The sequence below is a fragment of the Phaethon lepturus genome, unplaced genomic scaffold, assembly GCF_000687285.1.
Source record: "Phaethon lepturus isolate BGI_N335 unplaced genomic scaffold, ASM68728v1 scaffold17789, whole genome shotgun sequence".
Classification (NCBI taxonomy): domain Eukaryota; kingdom Metazoa; phylum Chordata; class Aves; order Phaethontiformes; family Phaethontidae; genus Phaethon; species Phaethon lepturus.
Genome location: NW_010564315.1, coordinates 1 through 27,168, shown reverse-complemented (window position 1 = coordinate 27,168; position 27,168 = coordinate 1). Strand labels below are relative to the sequence as shown.

Below are 27,168 nucleotides of genomic sequence, written 5' to 3'. Positions count from 1 at the left end.
TTCCTGATGCCCTCTACACTAGTATAATCAACAGTTCCTGAACTGAATTAACAAGAGGTACTGTCCTTTTATCCTATCTCCTATTTCTCTCCCACCCACTCCCATCTCATTATTTTTGTCCCACCGGTGTTTCCTTACCCTTGTATTTCCTTCTTCTTACTGTAGTGGTTTGATTCACTGGTTGCTTAATTGTAGTCTTGACTAAACCATTGTGTTGGCTTTGCCGGTTTTCGTCTTTATTAATAGGAAAGGCTACCTCTGGAAGAGTTGAGTTTGTGGTATCATCAGGGACCTACTAACCGCATGAATTGCTATATTAAATATAAAATCAACAGACATAACTTACAGTTGTATGAGCACATCGGATAAAATAGATGAAGCTCTTCCAAGCTTAAACTGATATACCAGTGACCTAGTGAAAATACTGAAATACAGGCAACTCAACACATTTTAATAAGAGTGACAAAAAGACAAAAATAATAGTCTACTATTCGGGTCAGAAAAGCAAGATGCTGCATTAGCATTGACATGACTCTGAGATAAGGCTTGCGCTATGCTGTGATTCAAGACCAACTGTGCTTATAAAAGTACATCCATCCACATCCTTGTGAAAATATGGATCAAAAGACCTTGAGTTCATTTTGGAATCAATGGGGTCAGTCCTCAGCTTATGTGATGTATATGCTAGAAGACAAATGTGCTAATGACAAACTATCACCACCTGTGGATCATCCTAAGATGAGACTTTATTGAAAAGGATTTAAAAAAGTAGTTACCTACAATCCCAAAACTATAGAAATGTTGTCTTATTTTTCCCAGGTCTTGTCTTTCCTTGGAATTATTTGTGACTATGTAAAAAGAAGTAGAAGTGCTATTTAATTGGAATAGTAGCCTTTTACTTTTCCCACACAAGTTATTAATTAATGACAAAGAGTAAACGTCAGCAGAGAATCTGAACAGTGTGGGTTTTTTCCCCACAATTCTGTTTCTTTCCTTTTGTTCTCCCTTCCCTACCTTCCTTGACAGAGTTGAATCACAGAATTAAAATGCAAATGATTGCTGCAGTCATGATTGAAATCATTAGCACAACAAAAAACTTTGTTATGGCAGAAAAATTACCCCCCCCCCTTTTTTAATAGAAAGGCTGAGCTGAAATTCAATTGTTATTTCTATTGTAAGTTGATAAAACATATTAGGCTTGGTTCTGACTAGCATTACATGTAGGTTCCCCTGAAAGTAAGTCTTATTTTTTATTTCTTACTTGCAGAGAACAAATGATTTTTGTTCAGTTTGTGCTTTCCACTTGCTATTCATATGTGAGTAATGCACTGTAGTTCTGTGAAAAAACATCAGTAGAGTTCTATGTTCTTAAAATTATTGCAAGTTTGTTTGTTTGTTTGTTTTTTCCCCCTGAGGGAATTAGTTTGAAATGTGTTCTTGGAAACAACGACATACTCTGGTCTTGTAATGTGCAATAAGAGTTATGTGCTCATGCAGAGTTCAGTAATCTCAGTATAACTGGCCAAAGGACACAGCCACGAGCACTAGCATGAAGTCTTTTCCTAGCCCTTGACAAAAGCATTAGTTGTTTTAGTGTACCAGTGAACAACTGTAAAACTTAAAAAAAAAAAAAAAAAAATTACTTATCTAATATACTGCAATAGCATTTACATAGACATTGCAGACTAAAGAGTAAGTAACCTGTTCAATCTCTTCAAGTGATCTGGTTATAGGTTTGCTCCACCCCATCAGATACCAAAACAATAAAAATGTAGGTCTTTTTATTATATGGACCACCTAATAACATATTATCTAAATCAGATATTTTAAAGTCAAGTCTTATGCAAATAATCTTACAGAGGTACATTATTCCTATTAGCGTAATAGAGTAATGGTTTAGACTTCCATTAGAGCATCCTTGCAATCTTTAAAAATGTATATCCAGATTATAAATTCTTTTAGACCTAAATTTAGCAAAAGAGTTTTGTCCACTTCGAATGACATACATAGTTTATATTTCTTCAGCTGGCTGGTAGGTAACTATAGTTCTGAAGGCATGTAGTGAATACATGCATGCATGTTTCTTTACATTAATAAATGACTACTGAGACTTGTAATTCACTGCATGGAATTAAGGATAGTTTCCATGCACATTTTACTGTTATGCTCAGTATGCATATATCTACTTTATGCATGAGATGTCTACACATTGAAAAATTTGAGTTATTTGAAATAAGTACTCTAATTCTCACTAATAACATGAATTGAAGATGCATCAAAATATAAATGTGATTTGTAGTAGGACCTCACAGGAGTTTTGCCTTTTCTTTGTCTATAGCTGATTCAGGATGAGATAAGGCAGTTAGTGAAATCGCAGACCAGCCACTGGGGTGCCGGCAAGAGCAGAAGTTTGCCTGCCAAGCTTACAGACACTTTTTCATCACTAGAAAGTCAAATGGGGATGTGTTCTGAAATCTTGGAAGAAAATGAGTCCATTGTCAATCAACTTAGATCTAACGAAGCAGAAAGTCAGCCAAATGCATCTGATCTGCATCAGGAATGTTTTGCAAATGCTTCTTCGATGAATAGTGGGTATGGTACACTTTCTGCCTCCGAACTGAACCCTAGCAAACCTAACGACATTAACAAGTGCGCAGACTGCATGGACAAAACTTCACAAGGACAGGGTGATGCAGCAGTATTGCAGAGTGATGCAATTGTAGCCAGTGTTCAAAATAAAAGAGGTTCCCCCTCCAAAATAGAGGAAAATTGTTCATCAAGAATCTGCTGAATTTGAACATAATGTTGATGAAGCTCAATGTGGAAAAAAACCCAGGTAAGTGATAAACTTTCCAAATATGTTAATTTGTTGTAGACAGTCCCCATTCAGTAAACAGCTGTTGGTAACTGGAAACATGTAAGAATTGAATGGAACCTCTTGACTGTAAAAAAATACTATGCTGCTTGGTAGATAAAGTTATTTGTTTAGCCTGATGTTTTTGTGTGATGCATATTTGCATCTACAGTGTTTATATGCTGTAGATACATTGGGGAAAATTACTAAAATCTACTTTCTTCTGCAAGTATGAGCTAAGTTTGCATATAGTGTTTATCTACGCACCAGAATTTTAGGTGCTGATTACCACCTTTATATAACTGGTATTTTGCTATTGTGCTCAACCAGTCTTTTTTGCCAGCTTACATGCCTGCATTACAGTAATGAATTGTGTTAGACAACAGCCAAACATGCTTGGGTTTTTCTGTTGTTTTTTCTGGTTGATCTTTGTTTGTTTTGCTCTATTCAATAGGTGGGTGGATCTACCAACATGTTTTTGAAAGACTGGCCAGCTAATTTGGCAATAATACTGTCCAAAGCACTGCTCTAGTTGCACAGAACCTAACAACGCACTTTACTCTCCCTGTCAGACTGGACTGTAACGGCAGTGGCTGCATGTGGCCAGGAGCAATATCGGAGGTCTTGTGGGCAGGGTGTTGCCTGTGGGTCCTTGATAGTAGTTCATAGAGATAAAAACTTTCTAGTTGAAAAACAGAGAATCGTGAAAATGAACTTGCATTTTGCCAGTGTGTATATAAAACACAGAACCAACTTTCTTTAGAGGATTTGGTTTGGAAATGTGTTATCTCAGCATATAGGGTAGATCATAAGCCCGTTGATACGTATGTTTTCTTCCTCCCTTCTGTTGGGATTTATTCCAGTGTTTGATTCATGTGGCACAGCTCCGTGAGGGGGGGTAACTGCAATTCATGGACTACCAGAGAGCTTAGAGCTGGAGAAGCTCAATTCAAGAGTATTTCTCAGTTTGAAAAACTTTCCTAAGACAACTTTTGAAATCATTCATATATGACTTTTTGTCCTTTTTATAAAAAAATACAAGTTTTGAAATTGTTTTCTGTTTTATATTATGAACTCAGTTGGAAGGAAGAAAGGGTTCAAACTAAAATAGAGTAGTCCAGTTAACCCAAACTGTTGGGGGGGTGTGTGTGTGTTTTTTAAATTTAATTCTTAGTTGTAACCTTTTTTCATTCTTTCCAGTGCATGTCCCAAACTGGGACAATATGTAGTTTTTCGAAGTGTCACTTTTTAACAAAATGGGAAAGTTTTTTCACATCTACCTCTTAGAAGAATTTCAGGATGTCTCTATTTTTTTCTGCTCTTCTGCTGTTTTTTTTTTTTCCTGTTTCCTTCTGTATCTTGTTTTGATCTGTCTTATCCTTGAAGATTATATTGAGTTTGAAGGCATCCTTAGTGTGTCTTAGCTGACACCATCTTTACAACCAGACTGATAACACAATAAGAAAAAACAATGCACTTACATTCCAGCTTAATTTTGTGGTTTTGATCGGTATCTGCTTGAACAGACCAAAAAATAGTTGTCTGGCCAAAGATATGGAGCTCCGTTATGCCTTTTTTTGAAGTAGGGAAGCCATTTTGATTATGGTGCAGTTCATTGGCACCTTTCCTTTCAGTGATTTGTTTGTTTGTGTGTTGGCATTTTTTGTTGTTCTTTTGTTGTTTTGGTTTTTTTTGAGGAAAACAAAAGCCCTAAAACTTTTCAGCATTGATTGCTTATTGTTTCTTAAAAATGCACAAAGGCAGTGGAGTTTTAGTGCCTGTATTTCACCTTGAAGAAATTGATTTCTGTAGGGATCATGTGTCCGCTGAAAAGAGCATATGTACTCATGGTATATGTGTGTGTTTCTTACCATCTAGTAAATCCTTAACATCATGGGCACAAAAGTTGAAAAAAACCCAACCAAAAAGAATAAACGCAGAAGAAATATGTGTGAACTCTATGCAAGAAAATGAGCAAGGAAAGAAATTACCACTTGAGAATGTAAGTCTCTCTTTATTTAATTTTATGACGTTTTTCTAATTTTATTCTTGCCAGTGGTATTTTTTCAGTGTTACAGTATGTTCTGATTCAGCATGTGCTTTCATACTTAGCTTTAAGCATTTGAGTACCGGTGTTCCTATTCATATGTTTACAGTTCATGTGGGCAGAGTTTACTTGTTGGATCATTCTATACTTACTCACATAGCTACTTTGGCTTACTTTATTCCTTGGCTAATTTTTGTTTTAATTTACCTAAATGGCACGTGTTCGTTCCTTGTAGAGATAATAGTCACATTCTCAATTGAATCATCAGGTCACGGTAATTTTTTGTGCCCTATAATTTTTTGAAAGGATTTTTGATTTCAGCTGGTAATGTCTCTTCTAGAACACAGAACTCTTTGCACGTGGAGGCATTAGCCACTTTGTTCAGGACGGATGGTATTCTTCCAGATGGGGTTTTTAAGTTGCAGGGTTCTTTTGGTTTAGTTTGGTTTGGGCTTTTTTAGTTTAGCAGTCTCTAATGCTAAAATCCAACCATGGTTGGTTTTGTTTTTTCTTTTTCTTTTTTTGTATTGTTTATGTAAGAATAATACATTCCTTTATGAGCCTGTATGACTATGATTTGGCTAAATTGAACTACTCCAAGCACAGTTACAGCACTAGTTACTAAAAGTAACCAACCCCCACATCAGACATGTAGGAAATCTAAATGGCTTTTTAGAACCATTTGTAGTAATGTGTATTGCTGTGACTGCTGAATGGCTCAAAATACTTATTTTGAGAAGAATTTGGTTTGTGTTGCACCCCTCCCCCCATTCTCGAGTTAATAATTGTGTATATCCACAAATCTGGTTGTTTTGGAGGGAAGTTTAATCACATATAATTTTAATGATCCAAGATGATGTTATGCAACATGATTGTATGAGGAATGATCATATATGTAACTATGACGTTTTAGAATTACTTTCAGTATATTAATTGTCACAAACCTCTCTCCATATGCTATTTTTAAGGAAATAATTTCTGAAACTCTGTGAATGACTCCACCTACAAGAGAATAGGAGAACTAGTAAATATGAATCACTTGATTCAAGGCAGGGTCAGGTAATTATTACTACTCAGAATAAGAGTAGCTGTTTGGACTTGATGTCTCTAGTTTTCTATTGTCAGTGGAAACAAGATTTTTGTCTAAGGGGATATTTCAAACCAGGAGACAAATTTATCAGCTGTGGATTGTCGCTTTTCTCTCTCAGCTTTTGAAAATACCTTTATCTTTCTATTCCTTTGTAAGAATTCAGTTGATACCCCTTCATTTTCCTTTCTTCCTCCTTAGGCAAAGGAGAATACCTAAATAAAAACATTAAGAGGGACAAAATAGCCTTGAGGTGAGATGGTACTTCATGCAAAAACTTGAAAAGCTTTAGTTCTAAATTTTTTTTTTCTTACTTTTGTTAATTCAGTGGTTACTATCCTGTTTTAGTCCTCTGTTGTATGAGCTGTATAAATTTGCCAAGGAGCATGACTGTTAAGCAGCTGTAATGGAACAAAAAGCGCTAAGAATGGTAGAAAAGAACAATGAGATGATAATTTTGAAGCTTGCTGCCCTTACTCAGTTGCGCTTGTATCACTGTGCTGTATCAATGACACTTCTTCCTTTGATCAAGGAAGAGAAGAGTTGTAGCAAATCTTAAATTCTGTGAATTTTTTTTCCATGTGTTGGTCCCACTCTTTTCAAAGTTGTTTTCTACAATTAACTGCGGAGGTTGCTTAGAAAGTTTGGAGTGATGACAGGAAGGGTATGAAGTATCTTGTCTATCTGAGATGATAGATGGTGTTTACCTCTGGATTTGTGGTAGGTGGAGTCATAACAGCTGAATATAAGAAATTCCAATTTTAGGATGAGGAAAGAGTAACACTTTATTGGTAAGTCATCCTTCTATATACTTGCACCTCTTAGAGAGCAAGAAAGTTTAGATGACTGTCCAAAGTGTGTATCATTGTAACAGTTAATCTCAAAAATGTTCCAGAAGCAGACAGGCACATGACTTAGAAAATACCAGTATCTTTTAATTATGTGGCTTAGCTTAGTTCCCCTTTTGGCTGTGATTGCCCTGAACATAGATTGTATAGATTTGGATCATGCTATATAATTAAATTTAATCTCTTTGCTTAAAAAGACTAATAACATTTACATGCAATTTAAAAAAAAAATGTACCCCTGATTCTTTTTTTTCCCCTAGCATTGTGATTTTCCTTATAAACTTATTTTTTCCTTTGTAATTTTAGACAAACCTTACTGATGCTGCTTTGCCACCTTACACTTTTTACCTCAATCAACCGAATGAAAGTCCAAATTCCTTAGTGTCCGAAGCTTCAGGTATAGTTAATTTCTTGTACTTAAGTTGCCTTTTTATGAAACTAATTCACATATTTTGATTGTAACAGGGTGGATTCATTTCAGTAACAAATAGGGCCACAGAGATGCATCCCTGCGAACTGTGTATATTTATTCCTTCCTCACAACCCGTTGAGAGAGGTACACATATAAGAAATTGAAGTTGGATTGAGACTGTGTTTGTTCCTCTTGCGCCAACCCTCTTAGGCCTGGCAGTCTGTCTTTTTGCATGCTGTAGAGTGCTGTTGAGTACCAAACTGAAGAGTTTGCAGTATCAAGTGGCTGTCTAGGATTATTCCTTGGGTAATACAAGTTTTAAGTACTATACTGGAATCAGTAGAAATATAGACGTTTGTGGTAAGTGAGGATTTGTTCCTTGAACACCAAGCAGTAAATCTATATGTTTTCACTGATGTATAGTGTTCATTACTGATGCTGTGTGATGTAATACTGATTGTTCTGCTTGTGCTTTGCATTGAGATTTTTGTAACTTCTGGTAACAAATGCTTTAATGAGATTCCTAAGCAATAGATACAAATAATTAATACAGCATTCTTGTTAGCTGACAAAGTAATATCTTACTAATGGCTTTTGGGATTCCTGTTCTATAGCCATGAGCTTGAAATTTGTAATTTTTTTTTCTTTCACTGTTTCTTCTTATCAGGACTTTCATACTGGAAATTAGATGAAAAGGAGATGTATCGCTCTTTACCAGAGAATTTCAGAAGTGAGTTCGCTGATATTTTCTCCACAAAAGTATCACCAGATCAGGTAAACTTTGTACAGGGTCTGGAAGTTGTCTTATAGTTGCTTGTCACTTTTGCTTTTTTCCTATGATGGAAAGAATCAGTCCCCCAGAAGCTAACTTTTCTGTGAGAACTCTTTTGTTAGCTCAGTCTCTCATATTCAGTTCTTTCATTATTCATTTACCTCTGCTGAAGTCACTTGGAATTTATTGACCTTCTTTTGTTGTTTAAAATAAATTGTGTGTATAGGAGATGAGAAGACACTAACTAGTATATTAAAAGTGTATGTGCCTTATTAAAGACCCTTTTTAAAATTGTGTGCACTGAATAAAACCTTCTTCTGTTCTGAACTGATTCATTAGCTAAACCCACCCCACAACTTGTTTATCTATATTGGAGATGGAGGATTGTATTCAGATAAACTAATGTAGCAATTTTTCCTGTTGAAGTTGTCTTCTGCTGATGAAACTAAGCTGTCGTCATTGAAGGATATTTATCATAGAAGACGAAGGGAAAATAAGCAGCTGCCAGAGCAGAATTTTATGCCTTCTTCCCAGTCAAGTCACCCACCAGAGGTAACACTAATTTCTTTACTTCACATCTCAGTTTGAAGGTATGATAGGTTACAGACTGGTTTCACGTTAATTGGCCCCTGCTGCCACCTCCTGTGTTATGCTGGAACAGCAATTTGTGCAGCCGGGTGATGAACCAGATTGGGAAGGGATCCAGCTGCAAAGAACCTCTAAGAGTACCCTGGGTAAACAAGCACCTTTGCCGCACAACCTTGAGGATGGCGCAGGGATGAATCTGTTTACACTGAGGCTGCAGCTGATGAAGTGCACGTGGAACTGCAGTCACAGAAGCAGGTTTTCTGCTTCCCACAAGACAAGGTCATTCCGCCAGTGGAACAGAAGAGGCACAGGTTGTGGAAATATTCTTTATCGTATCTGTTTCTTTATATAGCTTTCAGTCTTTTACCAAATACAGTGATGATGGCTACTATTTGACTATATTGTTCATATAATCCATTAAGTGATTTTCATAACTGTACAAAGTTACTGTTTCAACCTACAAGCAGACATCATAGTCCTTCTATTTACATAACTGAAATTTCAAAGGTTTTCTAGGCAGCTACAGATGTTAGATATGTCTTTTATTCTTAGTGGAAACTTAGAAACTCAAGTTGCAAATGTTGGGAATATGTATCATCATCTAAGCTGTTATAGGTCCCTTCATCTTGCTTGTCAGTACCAAATGATTGTAATAATATTCAGTATCATTCCTGCAATATATTATATGGATTACTGATGTCTCCAGACAAACTCCATTTATAAGAACAAAAGTTAAATCACAATTTTTTTAGCATTATAACTTATTTCTTAGATCTTGACGTTGGACCCAACCCTGCATATGAAACCAGGTCAGCAGAACCCAGGACGCTGTTTTTTCAATATTCCTGAAGAGACTACTCCTTTTTCTCCGGACTCTATGGCTGAGCCCGGATTTTCAAGTCATTGTGACACAGACTCTTTTTCACAGACAAGTAATTCATCTCAGTTAGATAATTCTCCAAAATATCCTGCCAGCAGCAGAACTGTGCATTTGGACCTCTGGAGAAATCACCAATTCCAAAATGAAAACAAGACCAGCTGTCCCTTTCCAATGGCATGTACAGATGCTAATAATGATAATTTAGTCAACACTGAAGAGGAAGAAACACTGACTCTAACTCCATCTTCAGTTACTCAGTGTGCTGACAATAGTTTGCCAGAATATAGTCTTTCACTGACATCTGTTGAAGATCCTGTGATAATGTCAAAGTAAGTAATCTTTTTTCTTTTAAAGAAGTTGTAGACTTGGTACTTTCATGAAAGAAGTGAAACTTAACAATACTCATAAAATGAACAAAATATGTGAGTTCTCTTTGTTTGGAACATAGCTGGATGTTGCTTTATTTTACCCCCTTTTTTTTCCTCCCCTGAAGTACAGTTGGCGTATAAATAAAACAGTCATTTTCCACTTAGAATTGTCTGTCTTTAGACCATACTATTTAATCTTCTTTAGACTATACTGTTCAATCTAAGGCACAATATTTGTGCTGTGTCTTCCTTGGATGTCAAAGCCTTAACTGGAAGGCAAAACAATTTCCTATGTTTTATTTGATTATTTCTTTTTATACGTTAAAATGAAAATATATACTTCCTTCATAGGCTGTATGAGAGAGTTAATTTAGGCAGAGAATTTAAGTTCTCTGGGGGTTATGTTTTCCTATTTAGAGTCAAATGGTGGGAGAAGCACAGAATTACTGTACTTAGGAAAAATAAATATCTCCCATACACTATTGAAGCTCTCATGATTTGCATATGGACAAGCAGACATAGCATATATTCCATGTGTGAGGACTTGTGGAGGGCTCATGGTTTCAGGATAGTTCAGTGTTTGGAGTTTTCTTATTTTAATTTTACATGCATAGTTTCTAGTGCATAGCAAAGGAGAGAAAAGAGAGTAAAGCTTTGTATTGTATTTGTATATATTATTATAATTATTAATATTTGTATTAATATGAAGACTTCTATGCAAGCCTTAGGTGTCAAACACCACTGTCTTAGATGACGAAGCTTTCTTTGCTTTAATACGAATGCAACAAAGTTCTGTAAGATTTATATGCCAAGTTCATTTTCTGTGAATGAATAGAGCAATGCATGGTTATGTGGATAGGTGGAAATTTTTTGTGTTCTTAATTTTGAAAATAGGATTAGGCAGAACTTGAGGGAAAAGCATGCTCGACACATAGCTGATCTACGAGCTTACTATGACTCTGAGATACATAGCTTAAAACAGCAGCTAGAGGCAAGCCGTAAAACTGCTTCATCTGAAGACCTGAAGAAAATCAATCAAAATCTCGCTGACAGGTACTGTTTGTCCTTACTTGTCCTCTTCCTCTGTGACATGGTACTCTTTCTGCTTTAAAAACAGTATGCTTGTTTAGAATATCTTGAAACATTTATGTCACCCTTAAATTCTGAAGGTTTCATGCATCTATGATGCTAATAATTTCCCATTAAATATAAATTTTGCATTATTTAATGCAGCTGTTTAAGATTAGTTTTAAATCATGGTTAGGCAGCAAGTGTGACATTTGGACCAGAGGTCTTATTTGACCTGATTTCTCCTGAAGCCAGTATAAGTTCTGCTCAAGAAGGGCTGGCAGGCTGAGGCAGTCCTAAGCAATTTGTAATGGAGCTATGTTGTAAGATGGTGCTTGCCTGTCATGCTGGTGAACATCATCCCTCTTTACTTTCCATGTCAAAACTAGAGATGATACAGGACTGATCTTGAATTCATTGTTAGCTTTACAAAGCCAATTTGCCAGTCAATGCGCTTTGACCAGATATACTATGGGATTCAGTGTGCCTTGCCTATATCCATCAGATATAGCTTGAATGTTTGCTATATATAGAAGTTCAATGTGATTTTTACATCATTATTGCTAGTCAAAATACATATTAAAAATGTAGACAGGTAAAATACTTCATGCCTTTCAGAATAATTGAAAAAGTATGTGAGTAGCTAGGACTCTTTCATACATATCTTCTGGCACTAGTGTGTTGTATCTATTAAAAGTGACTTCTGAGCAGTCATTTATTGAGTTAAAGGAGCTTATGATATGATTTCAGTCATTAGTTATCACATAACATCAACAGTTAGCTGAAGTGGAACTCTGGTCTGGCGCATCTCAGCTGCTTTTGGTTCTGCAGCTCTTAAGCTCTGAGCCATCTGGAGTCTCTGCATGTGTGCCCAGCCTGCTGCTTGCCCGCCATGAGCACCGTGGCCTTTCCGAGCAGAGACGCTGGGTGCTTGCTGCAGTGGCCCAAGACTATGGGAGGAGGTCACAGGCTGGGCACCAAAATTAGTGGGGATGCTTGAGGAAGGAAAGACGACTATAAGGTGTAGATTTATTATTTTAAAATTTCAAAAGATTATTGTAATCTGTATCTTCTGAATAGGTGTGACCAATTAGATGCAGCTCTCAATGAAGCAAGTGCTCGCATAAAAGTGCTTGAAAATAAGAATAATATGCTAGAAAAGCAAGTGGTAAGTAGATGTTCTTAACTCAAGCTGCTTTTTAACTAAAAGGGTAAGAGAATGCACCTGCTCATTATTAAGATGATCTGTGTTTCCATATCTTCATAGCTATCTTTCTTTTTTTATTATTTTAATTTATTTTCAATCTTTCTCCTTAATACATGACATCAGCCAGTATGTTACACTGGTGACTTCTAGCTGTGTTTCTTAAGACTCCCTACTTGAATCATTATAACTTTTGCTTATGAACAAGCTTTCCAGGTTATCAGGGATCAAACAAAGTTTAAGAGCGAAATATTGTGATGTGCTTATGATGTCTCTCTTTAGATTTTTTTTTTTTTTTAATTTATTTTGTTTTAACTACTTTCTCTTTGATGTTTTACTAGAGCTGTGATTAAAAGCAGATCTCATCTGCAGTGGGGCAAAAATATTTTCTTTCTAAGTATATTTATACAGTCTTTCTGGCTAGGTCAGACCAGTTTGCTTATGACTGCGTAGCTGCATTTATTGGTCAAAGAACAGGACACTTTGTCATGAAAGTTAGACACCTGGAGAGACTAATTAATTTGACCTTTTGTAGACATTTTTCTATGCTGGGAGCCAGACAATCGGCTGGGATTAGAGACCTAACCTCTAGATATTTTAAGTCCTATAAATAAATACGTCTTTTGGATTTTTAGTCTTCACTTTTCATTCTTTATACATCACAGAAATGAGCAAAAATCTTGTTTAGTTAATGTACAGATGTACCCTTGTCTTCTGTTTAGGTGATTTTAGATTATGCTTTGTACTGAAATAAAAATTTGCTAGGTAAGCATTATAATGAATTTTTTTTCCTCTTACAGACAGAGTGGAGAGAACGCTTTTATGCGGTCAGTAATACTTCCAAAGTTTTGCAAGAACGTATTGAAGAAATGCGCACAAATAATAAAGAGAAGGATAACACTATCAGTCGACTGAAATCAAGGCTTAAAGACCTAGAGGAAGCATTTGAAAAGGCTTACAAGTTATCTGATAATAAAAATACAAGGCTAAAGGAAGAAAACAAAATGTTTCAAAATGTAAGTAAGAAAGCGGGCAATGGTGTTTCACAGTTGCACAGCATGTTACGAACACAGCAAGTCCTGCATGGTGTGGAAAACTACTCAAAGTTTACCATTGTAAAGTCTTAATGCACAGCTAAGAGAACAGAAATTACTCAGCTGACTACTTAGTAGGCCGGGTGTTAGGTGATGCTACGGATCTAATAGATATTTAAAAACAATTATTGAAGGCAATATTGTTGTGTACTTCATTTGATAACACTTGTCATAGTCTGTCTCAGGTAGTTTATTACTCTGTGTGCTATTAGTTAATTTTATTTTTAGAGGTATTACAGGAAATTATTTTGGAAAAAGTTTTGGTTTTTTTTTTTTTCCTTTCTTAAGCTTTCTGGGAATGGACTGAATTTCTTTTGTAAGTCATCACAACTTGCTAAAACTGTTAATTTTGTGTATGATTTTAGACTGAATCAATGGAGTTATTCCTTCAGTGACAGCTGTTTGGAATGTTTAAATGGATTGGCAAAATGGGTATTAGCTGGAAAAGCTACTTCATGCTTTAACTCCTTTTTTGCAATTAAAATTTCAAAATACAAAGTCAGCTTTAAAGTCAGTCAGGAATTTTAGCAGTTCATTCAGCTCCTTCAGTTTCTTTAGTGATAAATCATTTGAAAATTAGAAATACGTGGTGTAAGTAGCTCTGTCTCCTCTTGTCCTGTCTAACTTTTTGTTCCAATTAGAAGGTGCTAGAACTTAACAATATTATTAAAGTACACTGTATCCCCTGTAGTGCTTCTGCACATGTTAGACAAGCAATTTAGATGATTTTACAGCAGTCAATAAAACTGTTAATTGTATATAGTCTCAATGTGGGTTTGTGTGCTCTTTTTTGTTCTGTTTTAGCTTTTAGGAGAATATGAGTCCCTTGGAAAAGAACATGAAAGAGTAAAGGTAAGTACATGCTAGTTAATTAAAAAAACAAACATGCAAAATATGTGATAATGTGCCACAGAATTAACGGAGTTAGCTTAGGTATTTTGGCAAAGATCAAACAGAAGGATTGGTATTTATTTTAACTGATAGCTTCTTACTACATCTTCGGATCCCAGGAAAGGGAAGAGGAGGGAGTTTGGAATGTATCGCTTTCCGGTCATAGCAAAAACACTGCAAAATCAACCAAAGAAACTTAATGGACCTCCTTTTCAAATAGGAAAGCTTCTTAACATATTGTTTTCAAGACTGATGTACAGTTACTCATTTTTTTTTTAATACGCTTGTGTAGTTTTTAGGCTTTTTACTTTTTTTCCTTCTGTGCTCCTAGGACACGTTAAATGCAACTGAAAACAAATTGCTTGATGCAAACACGCAGATTTCTGATCTGAAAAGGTAAATGTGAAACTATCTTACTATTATTTAACTATAAGTATAGGCTGTGGCCTAAACTTTCACTCCTAGATTATGAAGGCTGTGGATCTTGCAATTTTAATTACATCTTATAAGAAGTTTAATGTTGCTTTATGTTATTTTGTACACATTGTAAAAATCTCCTTAATTTAGGATATGTGGGGTTTTTTCCTAGTTTCTCAATCACAACATCTTCCAGTGGGATATAATTAATTGCTTCCTCTCTGACGGTTGTCACTCAGCTAGCCCAGCCAGTCCACTGCTTAAGCTTTTACTGCTACAGTTGTCTCCTCAGGAAGTCCCATCTTCAGCTAACCAGTCTCTGTTCTGGTTTTCCGGAGCGAGGATGCTGACAGGAATTTGCCGTTCGAGATTATGGCTCCTAGCATGAATAAAGGACAGAAAGGTGTTCCATGTACAGAGCAGGAATAATGTCTCCGGTGAATGTCCCTCATGCTACCTGGATCTATTTTTCGGTTGGGAGAACAGAAATCCATTGAGCTTTATACTTTCTGAGTAGGCCCTAGGCAAGACCTATGTAACCGTCAAGGGGTTTACAGTTATAAATATATCCTCTAGTTTGGGATTTCTCAGCTACTCTTTGTAAAGGGTCTTAAACGGCATACTTGCTCAGGGAAGTCTAGAGAGGTGGGAGGAGAGGACATCGGAGAGGGCTCTAGGGCAGGCATTGTAGAACTGTAATGAGGTGATGTTTCATGTCAGTCGTCTCCCTTTGAGCTTCTTCTGTGGGTATCTGCTGTCATAATTTCCTTTTATGGTTTCATATGAGCAGCTGAAACCCAGACTGTTAGGACAATTTTTTTTTTTTAATGCATGGTTTGTGATGATTTTTCTAGAAACGTGGCTACAAGTTTCACCTCAAAATTCATTCCAAATGTCATTGCCACCGAGCATTAACCTGTGCATAGTCTTCAGACAAAACCAAGAAAATAGTAAATGTGATACTTGGGAGATGTCACAGTTCTTTTCTTTGCTTCTCAGATCACCCAATTTTTCAAGCAGAAGAGTAGAAAGAATTAATAGGAAGAATTTAAGAAAGGAATAGAAGGAAGCCATAAACACTCTGCCTTCAATTTTCATTGGGACTGTTGAGGAAATGAAGATAGTGTGAAGGACAGTTCAGTCAAGTATTGGTGCTTCTATTTTCCTGCCTGATTCTTCATGCTGCTCGCTAGGGACCATTCCAGACTGGGGAAATTGTAGTGGAAAAAGGAGATTTTTATATGCTGCTCCAAACCCCTGTATTTCTATCATCCAAGTGGGGTATCCCTAAAATTCTGTTGCATTGAAAAGGGCTGGTTCACTGAAGATGTGGACTGCAGTATGTGGGAGAGAGGAAAATCATGTGAAGACCCTCACCAGCAGATTGGTTGAGTTACCTGAGTGACACACAGGAGAAGGAGCCACTCATTAAAACCAGGGTCAGGGAGGCCTTTGTATAAAGACATCATCTCAAGGAGGAAAAACATTCTTGTTATGTTTTCCCCAGCCCCTCTGAGTTGAATGCTTTGATCCACAGAATATCTCCTGGACCTGTCTTTCTAGCTAGGTGACTTAACTTATATATAAATATGTATTTGAATTCTGTAGATAGGTAGGTAAAAATGTAGTAGTTGCACTTGCTCTTCTGCTTCACCCAGGATATCTGAATAAAAATGAGTAAAGTCTAAGAAATATGATACCTCTTTTATGTTTTTTAAATCATATTGTAATGCATCTTTTGCTACTTCCACATTAGGACAATTTCAAAACTTGAAGCTCAGCTCAAGCAGGTAGAACATGAAAATATGTTGAAACTTAGACATATTACTGAAAGTCGTTCTAGAACCTCTTGTGCCAAGTAAGTGAATATTCCAACCGTGAAAACAGGTCATGTGTGTTAGAATACTTTTTAATGTGTTTTGGCAAAAAATGCACAAAGAAGGTATTAGTCCATAGGCTAAACTGGATTAAACACATGTAACGTAATCCAAAGACTTCACATGCCAGGAAATTATTAAAAACAAATAAATACTTTGGATAACGTACGTGTGAATGTCTCTAGTCTTCCTAAATGAAAGTTTGTTAGGTCTCAGTTGCTCAGCTGAATAGGCATTCCCATGCTCAACAGAGATATTGGGAATAAAATCTAATAGTCCAATTAGACATTAGAGGTTTTCTTTGTGTCTTTGTCATTGATCTGAAAGGCTGACTACTACGTTTTATATTTCTAAATGTAGTTAGTACAAGTATCCTGAGAGTAGAGTGGAATTTCAATTAGAATGCATATTTGAGTTTGAATTGTGAATTTATATAAAGGAAATTAAAGTTGGCCTGTGTTCTTTTTTGCCCCTTTTATGTCTTTAAAGTATCTTTAAAGATCTGAAAAGCTTTGTGTGTGTGTGTCCCCCTTTTTAAAATATATTTTTATTTTATTACTTATTTATGTGTTACCACTTCTTGGGTGCCTCTCCTAGTTTAGCACTGATGTTGTGAAGCAAAAAATTATAATGTAATGTGTTTTGTGGATGTCCATTTGTATATATTGAACAGTAGTATTTTGGGGGATCTGATTTTTTATGATTGTGAAGATGGAAGTAATATATGTATTAATATGTTGCAGGGACATGTTTCTGTTTAGAGCTATTTTAATATTTATGAACAAGATCTGTCATCAATGAACAGAAAAAATGAAGACCTGAACATGGGAGACCATGTTCATCAGGGGGAGCATGTGAGCGCCAGTATGGATTTGGAAGTTAAATCTGTCCCTAACTGATCTCAAAGGCTGAAAGAGAGCCTCATTTCAATTGAATGCACAGCAGGACAGATTTGCAGAATATAGTAGTTATAGTTCATAGCTTGAGTAAATAAGAACCTTTTCCTAATTATCTTCTACTTTCCTGTGTATAAAAATATTTTTCTTTTGATATTTCAAAATAATAATACACTCATTGATGCTTATTAGTTAATACTGAACACTCTCGGGTCATTATCAGCTACTTTTTTTTGTTTGGGCTTTTTATTTTTAATGTTTTTTAATGACTAATAAATGGTGACAAAAGGAATGGTGGGGTCAGATGCTTTGAACTATTGGAGTAATCTACAGCAAAATGTTTTTGTTTAATTAGTTGAGAACTACTTGGTACCCAAGCAGCAGTCTGAGTAAACAGCAATAAATTACATGAAGATTTTTGTGGAGTTCTAATTCTGAGCATATTGTGTAATTTAGACTGAAACCTCAACGTATGTTCTCTTCAAAATTTATTTTCATTTTACAAACATGTTCTAAAAAGCAGTTATTTTTCCATGGTATTTACAGGTTTACTGAATATTAGTTTCTGTTTACCTGGAGTAAATAACTGCATTTTCTTAATCTTTTTTTCTTAAATTAAAAATAAAAAAATAATTTTGAAGCCTTTCATGATTTTGAAGGCTTTTTTGTTCCCACAGCAAGTTGGCAACTCCTGATGTCAGCAGGCGAAAGTGGTTGATACCAGGAGCAGAGTATTCAATCTTCACTGGCCAGCCTTTGGAGGTCCAGGAAAGCCCAAAAGATAACAGGCTACAAGAAACCTATATTCCTTCTAGGTGAGTTGATTTCCTTCAGTCTCCACTATGATGTAAAGTAGAACACTTCTAAAAATAGCTTTATCCAGAATTGACCAGATTGATATTTCTACATTTTGTACATGTTTAAATAGAGATCTACAACACAGAAATCTTTTTAGAAGCTATACAATTCCTGAAAAACAAAAAGGCTTTCTTCCTTCACTAACCTGGTATGAAGCAAGCAACAGCAGCCTTCAGTACCTTCCTTGAATTATCTGAAAGCTTCAAGTGCATCTTGTGCCACTGTCACTACACTCTCCGTGTTTGCGTCCAATTCTACTCTTGAGTTTGGACACAGTGTGCTCAGCTGTACTGGATGTGAGCTGTAGTGGTTGGCTGCAGCTTTGCTCCAGTATGAAGCTTCAGGTGTAATTTAGGGTGTAATTTGAGTTCTTCCTCAGAAGTTTATTTTCTAAAGCCTCTGTCAGGATGTATTTAGTTCTGAGAACATGTCAAGTCACCAAATTTAACTTGTACTGTTCAACTTCAGATTCTTGAATGGGCTATAACACAATCCTCTGAGGTTCCCAGCCGAAATTAAAAATCACCCTTCAAATTTTTGTTTTGATGACCGTAAATCTCAAACTGAATTTCTCCAGGTTTTTTGATTATTCAACTAGTGTTTGTATATATGAAATAAAGTAAAAAGACCTTGATCCTTTTTTTCCCCTCCTACTGCCCTACATTCTTTAAGGCACCATTCTCCTCCTGAAAAAGACTCCTCACAAGAAGACTCTTCCACAAACACAGTAGAAAAGAAAGAAAATGAGATGTCAGAAGCACCAATTATAAAAGCCTTTAAAGAACTTGAAGAAGGAAGAGCATTTAAAGATTGGGGTACACAGACAGAAAAAGAAGACTCATCAGCTAGTAACTTTTATTTTTATATTCCTGAACTTGTCTTCACTGGCTTTTCTTTGTTTTCATGTCTTTTGGTTTTGTTATTCTCAGCATTAAAGTCCGTGAGGTTTGAGTGATGGGATTAAAAACAGTTCTAGCATGCAAACTTCTGGAGTTCTCCTAAGAAAATTCAAAATGACATAGCTAAGTGGCTTGTTTAAAACTGAGAGGATGCAAAGGTTGCTGTTAGTTCTCAAGCTACAGAGTAGTTAATGTCCTTTTTGTAAGAATATCTCAGTATTTATATTAATGGAGTCCTAACAAAGCTCTGGCTGGCTGTACATCCATTTTAATTTTGTTCTCATGGTGTTGTGTCAGAATGCTATTAAGAAAGTTGGCGTGCGTACTGTAGGACTGTACCAGGCTGTTCTAACAACACTGATTTAGCAAGCCTTGTAATTAGAAAACGCTGAGCCTTTCTTAAATGCTTATGTTCTTGGTTCAGGCAGGTACTCCAACACGCTTTCCCAAAAGATACTGTTGTCCTGCTTTCCACTGTCTCTTTATTAAATTGCTGTTATTTAGCATTATTTCTCCCATACACGCTGCAAAGCATCCTTTTTTATGAGTTAGTTTAATTATCTGTTTCATGAATATGAGGAGTAGGAAGCGAGACTTTAGCAAAACAGCACAAATATGTTGATGTGAGGCAGACTAAGTGCGGTCTTTTTACAGTAGAAGCTGAATACAGGAGAATATTTGCGAGTTCTTGTATTGAAAAAGATTAATATAATAATTTTTTCCTTTTAATTAGAAACATCAAATCGACGTCAAACTGTTGGGTTTGTTGAAACTTCTTTTGTTGCTAACCGATCCCCAGAGAAAGGTAGAGACCAACACAGACCGAAGCGGTACAGCTCCCCTTGTGGCCAGAGGTCATCGTCCCTTCCTCCTTCAAACAGGAAATCAAATACGCCAAGTAAGTGCTTTTCTGAAAGCACTTTTTGTCTGAAAGCACTGCTTTTCTCTGGTTTGTGTTACTCAAAAATTAGAAGCAAATAATGAAAGGCTGCTCTAGAAGAAAGGAAAATAAAGATAGGATTTCTGCATTATTCTAACAGTCTGAAAACTTGTCTATAATCATAGAAAACATGAAAGTTCTAGGTTTATTTTCATTTTTCTATGTTGCGATGCACTTTTCATCTAATTTAAACATATAGGCAGCTTTGAAAAGCATTCTTTTAAGATGTAAGCATCTGATCATGTGAGTAGGACATAATGCACTGGAGAAGTTTTAGGTACTTAAACATACTTCTGTCTTTTGCAGCAAGAAGAGAAATAATGTTGGCACCAGTCTCTGTGACCTACAGCCCAAAACGATCTCCAAAAGAAAACCTCTCACCTGGATTTAGCCATTTGCTTAGCAAAAATGAAAACACAGTGACAAGGTATGAGTTTTGTGAATACAGTTGTGTTCTGATCATTATTATAGCAGCAGTATGTTTAACGCAGGCTTAATGCTGCTGTTGCTTATTCATTAAAAGTCCTAGAAAATGAGTCATGTGAAGATTTCTGAATATAAAACTAAGTTTTACTTTTTAAAATCTGACAAGAAAAATCAGGAATGATTTCCCGACTTTAGCATTCACCAAGGTGTTGGCTTTACTATTGACACACCTATTGGTCAGTGACAAAGAAGTTAGAGAAGAATTGTTCAGTGGAGTAAGTCCAGATCTACATGCTGCTTACCAGAAAATTTAAAGAAAAGTTGAAAGTAGTATCTACCTACCTGTTAGAGCACCTACAAGCATGTTAAAAAATACATAAACTTAACTTTCTGATAACTGTACTAGATACTTTGGTTTTTATAGAGATCTTTGCTGGCAAGGCTTGTAGAGTTTCAGAGAACATACTTAGCTGCGAGATCAAAGTGTAGAACTTGTGCATGAGGAAGACGAAATGTGTAGCACCACTTCATGGTTCTTGAGGATGACAGCATGGGACCTCAGTGTGTTCAGGAGTGACAGCTTGGCCTGCTTCTGAAAGAAAGTCACGTGAATGAGGCATTTTGGTGTGTGCAAACAGGACTATATCAGGGTTATGATACCATTAGCAGTAATCAGATGACTTGCAATGCCTGTGGGATAGAAATTGTTTTATAAACTATTTGTTTATTTAACCAAAAGGTGAAAAAGTAGAAAATACTGTATTGTGTGATGCATGATTTCTAGCAAATAATTGTTGTGTGCTTTCTGCTCTGTAGATTTGATATACTTCTAGATGACCTGGAAACTGGTCCTCCATCTACTTTACAGCACAGCAATCCAAGAAAAAGGCTCCAGTTTCTCTCACTAGATGATGTAGAAGGTAATCTGCCAAAGTGGGGAAGGCGATTCTTTTTTTTTTTTTTTACCATAATTTCTTCCACATCGGTAACAGCTGCTTAAATAGGGAGACGATATTTTAGTCTATGAAGTCCAACTTTTAAAAATCCTCTAAATCTTGTCTTATTCCTGTAGACAAGAGAAATACCATTCATACAGTATTTTATTTTTATGTGTGTGTGTGTCCACAAACACAATGGAACCACAAATATAATTAAATTGAGAAAGAAGGGCAATGTGTTTTCCTATGCTTAACTCAGTTATACAATGCATATCTTAGTAGAGTCTATATTAAGATGTACATACTCAGCTAATAAAATTCTATTGCTAAGCACTACATTACAGATAGCAAAGAGTAGCTATAATAAAGCCAGTTGTTTCAGATTTTTTTAAATGATTGATTGAACCGAATCTTTTCTCACTTTTGTAATTCTTGTCACAATGATCTGCTTTTGTTTTTATTAATACATTTATTTAGACTAGTGTTTTCATGACAACTAGTCTACTTGGTGATATTTAGAAATGTTGTACCAGTAGGAGTAATTCCTAATTAGCACAGTACAGTAATCTGTTTGTTAACCAAAAAATATGCTGTGTTATAAAGATCACTTGAAAGATGACCCATACAAATGTTTTGCATTCTTCTGGGAAGCTTGCTTAAGGCAAGCTAATGCGGCTTTGCTCAGTCACTCTCCTCAGTTTATATATGTCCAGGATCACACTGCTTTTCTTGCTGTTTCTTTTTTTGTCCTATGTAATAATTTCAGATGATTACAAAACAAATTAAAAGACCTTTATTTTATTGATAGGAAGGCAGCATTCAGGTGTCAGACACAGCTCTTGTGCTGAATCCGTCGGTGCTGGAACGAAGAAAGCAACAGCGTGGGACGAGAGGAGCATAGCACAACAATATGAGCCAGTGCTATCGCCTTGTGAGGGAGACTTCAAGTACGCAGCAAGGATTAAGACTCTGGCTGAAACAGAGAGGCTTTTTGATGAGTTGACTCAAGAAAAGCAACAGGCAAAGATTATTTTTATTTTAAAGTTGTGACAAAACATAGTTGTTGTATGAGAGGTGAGGGACGTAGCCGTGTACCTATGCAACGCATGGCTGAAATTCAGGCGTGATTTCTAGTGTTAACCCTAGGGATGTGCCATTACCATTCCCTGCTCTACTTCCCATACTCTAGTCCCTAACTTCATTAAAGGAGAGTCACTTTGAACATAAACACAGTGTGGATGGAAGAGTTGGAGTGAATTTGCTTTCTTCCTTAATGGATAATGCTTTCAATCAGCCTTTCAAACAAGGAAGGTTATTCTGCCAACTGAGTGCTCTATTCAAAATTGTCCTTGAGAGGGGTCTGCTTATGAATGTTAACTTTTGTATCAGTTTTGTATGGCACAGTATTATGGTAACATAAGATAGTGTTTAAGAACAACATTGGACATGTATCTGTAATCTGTACATCTCACCTCTCTTCTGTAAGCTTGGTTAGGAAGGCTGATATTGGCTCTTGAAACTATAATTTACAGCTGAGGTATCTTCTGTTATTAGATTGAGGCTGCACTGAGTCGAATACCTTGTTCTGGTGGAAGAATGACGTTGCAAGCAAGATTAAACCAGGTGAAAAAGCTTTTACATATGACTGTTCTCTTAAGTTGCTCTTCCACGTTTTAAGAATACATAATTTCGATGAAAGTTGTGCTATATAGTTAGCGTGATTACTACGGGAATTTTTACATACCACTGAGAATTGTTCACAAATATGGCTGAATTTTGAATCTGTGTGAAAGACGTTCTCTATTCTCTAGACTTTGCTGCATTAGAAGATAATTGGGAAGTCACTGCAAGTTTATTATCAACACATGCTGAATTGCTATGTAAAAGGTGTAAGTCTGGATAATTTGTATGCAGGTGATTCAGAAAGAGAATAATTAGCCCTGCAAACATCTGATTCTGCCCCACCCAACTGACAACTGTTCTTTTGTGTGAAAGGAAAAAGTATGTGTGTGTGTGTAGTACACATACTACATGGTCTATATGCTGCACAAGACTGTTTATAGCCTCTATTTTTTTGTACATGGGATGCATTTTTCTGAATTACTGCAAGAATAGTCTGTTCTTGCAATAATACTGAGAGGTAGATAAAGGCAATACATTAAGAAAATGCAGTGACTATGAAATAGATCCCTGCGGCTGTATAGAGGTTGTTGTGCTGTAGAAGAAAGTGTAAAGTTTAGTTTTTGGTTGGTTGTTTTTTTTGTCTACTTTGAAGACTAAAGAAGAAAACAAGAAGGCAAAAATAAGTAATGTAGGTGGAATAGTGGAGAGTGCCTTCTTGGGAAAGCTCTGCAGATTCTTTTAATAAAAACAGGTGTCTCCAGGTTGTATTTTAGAGGTCTCTGTGAAGCCTACAACTTTAGAGTTTCCTAAATTGTAATCCCAGGGCTTCTTATCAATTTATCAATTTGAAAGTAAAAGTGCTTTCTAGTAAATCAATACTGCCACTCACTACAGTGGTCAGGTGTTTCCTAAATGTGTCTCCCTAATTATCAGTCTGTCTTAATTCTCATCAAGTTTATCTCTTGGATTTTCTTAAGTCACGAGGCAAAAAACAAAATACCTGGAACAGTTTTAAAAAGAACCAACAACCCACAAATGCACACAGATACATAAAAATAATATGAAAAGTTTGTAGGTTGGGCTCTAGTTTTTGGGTCCTAACAGAATGCTAGTAATATGTCAAAAAGGATACCAGTTGAATATAAGAATAATAGTTGTTTTTTCATTTTAGAAGGATCACTGGATTTTGTTGTATGTTATTAAATCCTTTATTCTTTCTTTCTTTCTTTCTTTCTTTTAGGAAGCCCTGGAAGATCGCTTGGAAAGGATTAATAGAGATTTGGGGTCAATACGTATGACTCTGAAAAGATTTCATGTTTTACGTACCTCTGCAAATCTTTGACAAGTCTCTCATGAATGCAAATATGCGCTTTTTTTTGCACTGATATGTAATTATGCACTCAGTAAATGCAAATTGTTTTGTATTTTTATAAACCCCCACTAGTAGTTTTACAACCATGTTACCCTTTACAAACAGCAATATTTTGTACTTCAAACAGCCACCTATATTTTAAACATATTTTTGTTACACTTCAGAAATCAATGTTTATCCTGTATTGTAATATTTTTAGAAATACTAATTATTTTTAAATAGTGATATTCAATTTATAATAAGAATAAGAAACTAAAAGGCAGCTTGTTTTCAGAAAATGATAGTGTTATCCTTTTGCACTTCGTTTTCCTCACCATTTTATAAATATTTATGGTATGATGTAAATATTAGCCAATAGGAAATTTTGAACTTTAATACCAAAAGCCACATGAATTACCTGTGTTAAAGATAACTACTGGTATATGGTAAATCCTTTTAATTTAAATCCTTGTAACGTGAACACTTTTCGTCGTGACAAAATTGTAAGCAGTACTTTCATTACAGCTGGCTGGCTGCAACTTGGTATGTGTTTTTGCTAGTTTGGTTGCTGCTGGCTGTGTTAGGAAAATATTGCTCCAAATTCCTTGATGTCTCCCAACAGTCACAGCGCGTAGTGTTTTGATTCCGCGAGTCCCAGGATTCACGAGACTGACAGCAGCCATCCTGTCTCCCTGGGAGAAGCTCGACTCCAGCTGACACTCCAGGACTGTAACTACTTAACCGAAGTTACCGTTTTAATATGCCAGACTGGGTTTTGTGCCATGCCAATGTTCCAATTGTGTACGTTTTCCAAATGAAATCCAAGCTGTTTTTGTGAACATACATGCATTTTTCTTGGTGAAAAATACATATTTGCTAGTTGGCATATTGCTGAGTTCCTGTCCAGCATTGATATTTTCCTTTGTATTTTAATATTAAATAAATGTTTAATTAGATTCTTTCCTCCTGCCCAAGAACAATAATAGGTTCTGGGATATTACATCAGCAATAATGTAGGTTTTAATCATATTGTGTGTTTCAAATTCTGTCCTGGTTCAAGATGTTTAGCCACCAATGATGTGATTATAAGGCCAGAATAGCTGTCATAAAGGAAGCGTGTGAAGGTCTGCTTCTAAAATTAGAGTGCTGTGTTTTAAGATATTTGATGAAGAACTGTCCTACCCATGCACACTATTTTTGAAAAATTGGGGGTTGGGGTTTTTGGTTGGTTGGTTGGTTGGTTGGTTTTTTTTTTTCAGCCACTTCTGCCCTGCAGGTTCTTTTTAATACAAGATCAGAGTTGGGGAAGAGTCAAGGATGTTAGTTCTCATTTTCCCTGTTTCTCTCAAATGTAGAAATTGGGTGTGAATGCTTGAAGATAATTTGCTCAAATATATTTCCAGGCTATACAAATAGATGTACAATTTTGATGGTATTCCATCTCCTTACTTGGAATTTTTACTTGGTAGGGATGGAGGGAGGAAAAAAGAATCTTGACTTCCCTGTGCAGCTGTACTATTTAGCTGAAGAAGTTTTCCCACCATTTTAAGTTATGAACAGGTCCAATTTAAAAGTAGTCTTCAAAAGTAGCCTTCAGCCAGCAGGCTTTTTCCAAGGAATCTATCACAGGAACATTTCAAGAGTCCACTAATGGTCTTGTTTTCTTTAATCAGTATGACAGCAAAACCAAACAGCATTTTCCTGACAGCCAGTAGAAGCAAGTAGGTAAATCAGTTCAGCTCTTTCACCTCCCTTTATCTCCACTCCATTCTTTCCAGTGCTATTCATATTCATGTACTCTTTTTTTATTACATCCAGAAAACTGAAGTGTGAGTCAGAATTTATTTTTTAATCAAAAGTCCTCCTCCATGTGTTGGAGCTCTTTAGGCTATTTTTGTTCTGTTATAACACTGAGAGGGGGGAAAAAATAATGTGTTGCTTTTAGTAAACTTCTAGGACAACCTTTTCAAATAACTGTCTGGCTCTGGGTGACCTGTTCAGTGTGGTGCCTTCGGCCTGATTCTTCAGAGGGACAGAGGCTCTGCAGTTCCAGATTAAATCAGTGGGAGGCCTGAATGCTCTCTGCTTCTGGAAGTCAGACCCGAAGCATCAGAAAGGGGGGCACATGAAGCGTGTGTTTACTGTGGAGAAGCACTTGCCGTGCACTTTGCTGGATTTTTTTTTTTTTTTAATTTTATTTAAATCCCTTTTAAAATTTTTCCCCTTACCATGAGCAAATTGCCTTGTGCCAGAGTTGGGGACAAGTAAGGACTTCTAGAGAACCAGAAGCTTATGCTTCCCCTGAGGAGGACTTTTAATCATCTTCCTCTTTCATTCTTCCACCTGACACCTCTCGGCTCCCTTGGCATTTATCGCCTTTCCAGATCTGGCAGGCTTTGCTGGGAGCCCCAGGCTTTGTCCTCGCTGACAACGAGGGTCAGGGTGAGGACAAAGAGCTGCGCAGTTCTCGGAGCCTCCGAGTTTGGAATTACCCAGCAGTTAGCAGGTAGTATTTTACGTTTTTAGGGTGGAACAGAAGCGGGGACGGGATGCAGCCTTAAAAAAAAAGCCCACAGCAGCAAACTGGCAAATGTTTAACATGGTACAGCAGATCTTGTTGCTGTTTTTTTTCCGAGGTTTCTGAACAAAATGATTGCTGAACATTTAGTGATTTTTTTTCCGCAGTCTTTGCAGAGAGTGAAGTTACAGGAGTAACCAGCCCCCGCTCCAGCGTGCGAACGGTCTGGGCCCGGGGTTAGGGCAGCACCGGGGCTGGGGCTTCGCCCACCACCGCGGGTGTCTGGCTCCGCGACCGCCACCCACGCTTCCT

At 36.5% G+C, this 27,168-nt stretch overlaps 1 protein-coding gene across 1 annotated transcript; it reads left to right on the top strand.

Annotated features, from left to right (window-relative positions):
• Positions 1-2,581: 2,581 nt before the first annotated feature.
• Positions 2,582-24,639, top strand: MPHOSPH9 (M-phase phosphoprotein 9). The gene is given in 21 exon segments (XM_010294848.1): positions 2,582-2,781; positions 2,783-2,836; positions 4,733-4,856; positions 7,143-7,233; positions 7,916-8,022; positions 8,447-8,572; positions 9,381-9,817; positions 10,751-10,909; positions 12,005-12,092; positions 12,929-13,144; positions 14,027-14,074; positions 14,445-14,509; positions 16,287-16,388; positions 17,981-18,118; positions 18,834-19,009; positions 19,794-19,958; positions 20,307-20,427; positions 21,243-21,346; positions 22,173-22,384; positions 22,919-22,987; positions 24,228-24,639. Coding segments are annotated over 21 exon segments (2,904 nt in total). The 3' UTR covers positions 24,330-24,639.
• Positions 24,640-27,168: the final 2,529 nt, after the last annotated feature.